Source organism: Protopterus annectens, chromosome 8.part0, assembly GCF_019279795.1.
Source record: "Protopterus annectens isolate FY-2018-M chromosome 8.part0, PAN1.0, whole genome shotgun sequence".
Taxonomy (NCBI): Eukaryota; Metazoa; Chordata; order Ceratodontiformes; family Protopteridae; genus Protopterus; species Protopterus annectens.
In genome coordinates this window covers 1,151,255,233-1,151,261,232 of record NC_056741.1, presented here as the reverse complement: position 1 = coordinate 1,151,261,232, position 6,000 = coordinate 1,151,255,233, and the positions used below count along the sequence as shown (strand labels likewise).

Below are 6,000 nucleotides of genomic sequence, written 5' to 3'. Positions count from 1 at the left end.
GTTTTCAGACTTCATATTCTTCGGAAAATGCATGCTAAAGCAAACCTAGCAAATTTCTAAGTTCATAAGAACACTGTTTCAACTTTTCCCCTAATTTTGGACCTCTGTCCTCCGATTATCGTAGCTTTGTCGAGACTTTGCGCTTTGAGAGGTGTGTCAGGCACACACATACCTCGGAGCTGTCCTGATTTTGCTTCGTTATTTTTACTTTGTTCCTCGTATAATGAAGATTATAGTCCGTGAAATGCACACGGATATAAACAGTTTTGTTTTATCAACGTTTAAAGTGAATTAAATGTAAATAGTCATTTCACTCTCTTTTGTTTTGTGTAGAAATCTTGAGCGAAGAATTGTTAGGCACACAGGAGAGTCTGACACGTGTTATGTGCATGCACACATTTTAGTCACTGTAATATGCTTTTCTGGTACGCTAATACAAAAAAGTAACGCTGGAATTCAACCGCTACAGCGAAAACTGCATGGAACAAATATAATACAGCTGAGTTTCCGATAGGAATAAAACAGGTTAGGACAAAGTAGTTGTTGATATTAGGGGTTGGGAGAAACGTTGACATCATGAAGTAGGCGTGGGTTAGCTAGCTGTGTGCCGGAAATTCGCAAGGAAAGGAGATAGCTCCCATTTAAAACACCAATTTCACTTTTGCAAAATTCCCTAAAGTTATTCAAGTAATGATGGGTAATGGGCTATATCAGCTTCCAAAGTCTGCATACTTTCATCTGATCTGAAGCATTTATTTGCATTCACGCTCCCCCCTTAAGTTGTTCAATACCGTCTTGTGAGTTAAGCACGCCTACCGCCCCGGTCGTGCCGTAAGCGCTCGAAGGCTGACTCTGTACTTTCTTTTACTATCTGATCTGATTGGTTTCTAATTACATCACTGCGCGCGCGCGCCCCCAACTCGCAGTATGAGAAGCACAGGGGAGGGAATTTTTTGGATTTAGAGATTATTCTTCCAAGATGGCTGCACAGGCGGGAGTAACGGAGGTGTCTGATTTTCAGCCATCAGAGCCTCACCCTGGCTTTAGTAATAATACATTCTCCGCTGTAGTAGTGGTTGGAGAGGCCTGTTACTCGGGACTCATTCCCTCAGTGATCTCGGCAGTGGTGACTGGTGAGTCATTATACAAGTTTGTGGGTAATAGCAAGTCGGTGATATCCAGAGAGCTGGCTGTTCATGGGTACCGTCTTGTATGAGTTGCATTGCTTTTAGTGTTGCAAGGCTCCCTGGTGCGCAAACGGAGAATAGCTCTTCAGATTTGCAGTTTGTTTAATAATGCATCTTTTGGATACAGTGATGCTACCTCTATTTTATCTGCGGCTGTTTCAGTATCCGGGATTGAGGTGTGTTGTCATTCGGTGTGTTGATTTTTCTCTGATTGCATAGCACTTTGAGCAGAAGTGACCCCAGTTTTCACAGCTATTTGAAGATAAACAGTCAGTCGTGGTAGGGTACGGAGTTGCTTGGTTCTCATTCGTTTTCTTTTTGGGGGTGTCGGATTGGCTCTCACTTCCATATTTGAGACATGAAGTAAGTAGATAACTGAAAGAAGTAACGATAGAGTGGAAAGACATTTGGTTGCCAAGGTGATTAATGGGGGTGGAGGGTACAGGTAAGAGACTTTAGTAGTGCTTGATTTTTACACTTCTTAATCGGGAGGTCCCACTGCAAGGTCACATTTTTGGTGGAATCTCGAGTAAAGGAGCAAATAATACAACTGTACCCAAACTACCCATTAAAAAGGACAACCAGTTTGCGTGATATTAAGAACAAAGATTTTTCTTTTAGGTGTTGCATATTAGTTATACATACTAATAAGAGTGGCTTTTTTGCAGTAGTAAAACACACAGAAATATTCATTGGCACGTCATTTGAGAGATCTGATGGAGTTTTTTTTTTTTGTACATATACAATGTACGTTTGAATGTGTATTCCCCCCACACACACACACACACACACACACACACACACACACACACACACACACACCTCGGAGCGGATCTGGTAGTGATCAAAGCAGAGTTTGATTACTGAACTTTTGAGCTTCCTGTTTAAAGTAAATGTTTGTGGAATGCGGAGTTTGGATTGGTCATGAGTATGTTAACCTTTAAGCAACTGAATAATCAAGATCAAATATATACTTTCTGAAAAGTAATTAATACACATTGTATTAAAAAGCTCCAGGAGATTTGCTAGGTTTGTCAGATTTAGGTGGCATCTTTCCTGTTCTGTGTTTATACCTGATGTTTGGTCACTGTTTGTTTATTCTTCTAGTGGCATTGGGGGACTTTTATTATAGATATTCAGGTTAGTTCTCACCCCCCCCCCTCCAAAAAAAAAAGTTACCTTAAATTTATCATAAGTGTCATTTATCCAAGACCATTTAACTTTTTTTTTTTTTAATTTTAAGTGGTTGAAGTTTTAATGTATCTTATGGTGGAACCAGCTGAAGTCTGTCAGTTACAATTATGAATGTAATGTAAAAGGGAGAATGGGTTGGGTGGGTCACGTTAGACCTTAAGGCAAGGGTATCCTTTCACAGTTGCTGATAATCTACTATTCATGCTGACATTAAGACTGATCTACTAGTAGTCATCCTGACGCCAAGACTTCTATTTTTACCTGGAAGGTAAGATCTTTATGCCTGCAGAATGTGTGAAACTCTCAAAAAGGGGCGCAGACATCCTATTGTGAAGCAAGGAGAAGAGGGGAATCTGGCAAGTCCCTTAACTAAAGATTTTTTTAAAAGTAAGGAAAGTACAGCAGGTGGTACAGAAAAAGATAATGCAGTGTAAGATACTGGAAGAGACCAGTGCACTGATATGTAGTAGTCAACTAAGCATATTACAGGCTAGAACACACACAACCCCTAGACGGCTGCAGGATACCAGTGAACAATAAATCTTTTGGCTTTTCCAGTTAGGGGTTGCCACAGCGAAATTCCAGAATGCTAATGATTGGCAGTGGCTTTTTACAGTGCAGAGTTGCCAGCCTGACACCCAGCCTTCAACAAAGGCACACCCATTCACGCACCTACCTGCACTGCGGCCCTGTACCAGTGAACAATACATTTTCATTTAATAAAACCATCCACAAAATAAAACGCTGGAGTCAAGTGCTTTCATTCCAGAAGGAACTTCTTCAGAACTCATTAATGCATAAAACACACACACTATATACAACTACACCCATAACAATTAACCAATGATGTTCCCTTGGGAAATAAAGTACTTCAATTTTAAAATTGAGCTAATAGAAGTTGCCTCATTGAGGCCAGGAAATTGAGTTGTATTTAATTTGAGCTGCCATTTTAGCTCACTAGATTCTAAATGCTCCTCTAATGCTTGGAATGGGGCTATGAGGATAACCTTTCTCCCCAACCGACGAGCTTTCTGCAAGAATTTTGGCATTGGCGGGAGAGGAGGATAAGCATAAAGAAGACCGGATGGCCAAGCATGAACTAGAGCGTCTCTGGGGGGTCTCCCCCCGGTGGAGGGATTAGAGCGAAAAACCCACTGCACTTTGCGTTCGAAGGCGATGCGAACAGATTGCAGCAAGATTGACCCCATTTGAGGAAGATCAGTTTCACTACCAAGGGGTTCAAGACCACACTCGTAAGGTGAGAGGATAGTTCGACTCAGCTTGTCCGCTAAAATGTTGGACCAACCCGGAATATGCGTTGCTAGCAGAAAACGGTTGGTGGATATCGCCCCCTCCCAAACTCTCATGGCCTCTCGGCAAGGGGGTAAGACCTGGTTCCCCCTATTTGTTGATGTACCAGACCACTGACATGTCTGTCTGAATTGCAATAGTCCCTAGAGGAAGAAGGGCATGGAGAGCTTGCAACGCTAGAAGCACTGCCCTCATCTCCAGAACACTGATATGCAGAATGGTCTCCATTGGAGTCCACGTGCCTTGGACGGTTCTGCCCATGCAACGCCCCCCCCCACCCTAGGCGAGAAGCGTCCGTGGTCACCGTGGCTTGAGGTAGAGGCATCAAAAATGGCCACCCTTCCCGCAGCTCTTGGGGAATGGAGCCAGCAAAGCAGAGATACCCTGCTGAGGGGAATCTGGAAGTAAAACACATTTGAGGATGGACCACTGGACCTGCAAGGTCCATTGAAGAACCCTCCTATTCAAGCGGGCTAGGGTTGAAAGGTTGATAGCCGCCACCATAGACCCTAGAGCCCTCAAGTCTAATTCCACTGGTGGGGCCGGAGACTGTAGAAGGGCTAAGACCTGGAGAGGTAGGTTGCGGAGTCCGACATCAAGAAGGCTTTGGACTCTTGGACTGAAGCGTGTCTATTCTGGTCCCTATGAAGTCTAGGACTTGAGCAGGCTGAAGGGACGATGTTGTGTAATTTTGTAGTGATCCCCAACTGGTGGGCCAAACTCATGAAATAATCCCTGGCCGAGCATAGTAGATGCCTGGTGGGAGTGGCGAGGAGCCAGTCGTCCAGGTAAGGAAAGACCTGTATTCCTGAAGCCTCAGGTGGGCCGATACAACTGCCATGAACTTTGTGAACACCCTGGGGGCTGTGGTGAGGCCGAAAGGGAGGACCCTGAACTGATAATGACTGGCCCCCAACCAAAAGCGGAGAAACCTCCTGGATCGCCTGTTCATCAGAATGTGATGGTACGCATCCTTGAGGTCTATGGAGCACATCCAGTCGTTCTCCTGCAGAAAGGGGAGAATAGATTGAATGGTGACCATCTGGAATTTCTCCTTGGCAACGGACAGGTTCAATGTAGACAGGTCGAGAATTGGTCTTAAGTCCCCCATCTTTTTTGGCACCAAAAAGACCCTGGAGTAATTGTCTGATCCGGACTGGCCTGGGGAGACGCGTTGGGATAGCTCTCTTTCTTAGCAGCTTTTTTATCTCTAAATCTGCCGCGTCCCTTTGATTGGGTGGGACATTGGAGAAGCGCCCCAACTGAGAGGGAGGGTTCACAAAGCGATAGATTAACCTCTGGATATTATTCGGAGCACCCAGCAATCTGTCGTGATGGACTCCCAATGTGCTAGGTGTTCCGAGAAACGCCCTCCGACTGCCTCCAGACAGGAGAAGTCGGGCAACCCCTCCGGTTTGCTGCGCAGGTCGATTGGAAAAAGGGTTCCCTCTATCTGAAATTCTTTGGCCCCCTTCTGCTTCTGGGCCGGCGTCCGCCTTGTCCTCCCCTGCCTCTGAAGGATGAAGGGTCCGGAGCGAAATGGGATTGTTGAGATTTCTGGAACCACATCATCTTTTGTCCTCTCTGGTTCCTGGAAAAGGACCTTTGAGGAGCCGTGAAGTAGATTCCGATGGCAGACATCATCTTCCTGTCTTTCTCTCTCTGGAGTAGTGTATCTCTGGAGTAGTGTATCGCGAACAGTCTTGCCAAACAAGGTAGAACCATCAGAGGGAGCGTTTATGAAGGACGCCTTGAAGGGTTCCGCAAAATTGCGAAGATGGAGCCAGGCATGACGCCACAAGGTGATGCCTGCTCCACTGGCTCTAGCCGCCCCCTCCGTGGCATGGGAGAGAAGCTGCATAGAAGTGTTGGATACCAACTTTAGAGAGGCCATTCATGCCGAGAAGGTTCTTTTGTCCTCTGCCAACATGGACTCCGGGGGTGACCCAGCGTAATTTTTTTTTTAAGATCCCGCTGAAGGTGAATCATGTGTGCCAAGTAATTCAGCGCCCTTACGGAGAAGGTGGCTGAAATGAACATCCACTTTCCAATGCGGTCCATCGTCCCAGACTCCTTGTCGGGAGGATGTACCGAGGAACTATCCTGAGCTAGTTCCTTCTTGGTGGCAGCCGCCACCACCATGGCATCTACTGAGGAACCTTTGCTGCATGCCATCCTGTCTGTCGGGGGACTAAGACTTTATCTGGTGGTCTGGGGATTGGCTCTACAGTGTCCGGCTCCTTCCACGCCCGGGTAGTTATAAGATCTACCAGGGGGTTGGCCGGAGGGGACACCCAAGAGGTAGATG

General features: G+C 45.8%; 1 protein-coding gene across 1 annotated transcript in view; it reads left to right on the top strand.

Moving 5' to 3' along the window:
* The first annotated feature begins 946 nt into the window (after positions 1-946).
* Positions 947-6,000, top strand: part of MAP1S (microtubule associated protein 1S) — a 703,322-nt gene continuing 698,268 nt past the window's right edge. Inside the window, exon 1 of the mRNA XM_044080661.1 lies at positions 947-1,133. Coding sequence (XP_043936596.1) covers positions 980-1,133 — 154 coding nt within the window. The 5' untranslated portion in view covers positions 947-979. The remainder of the gene's footprint in view (positions 1,134-6,000) is intronic.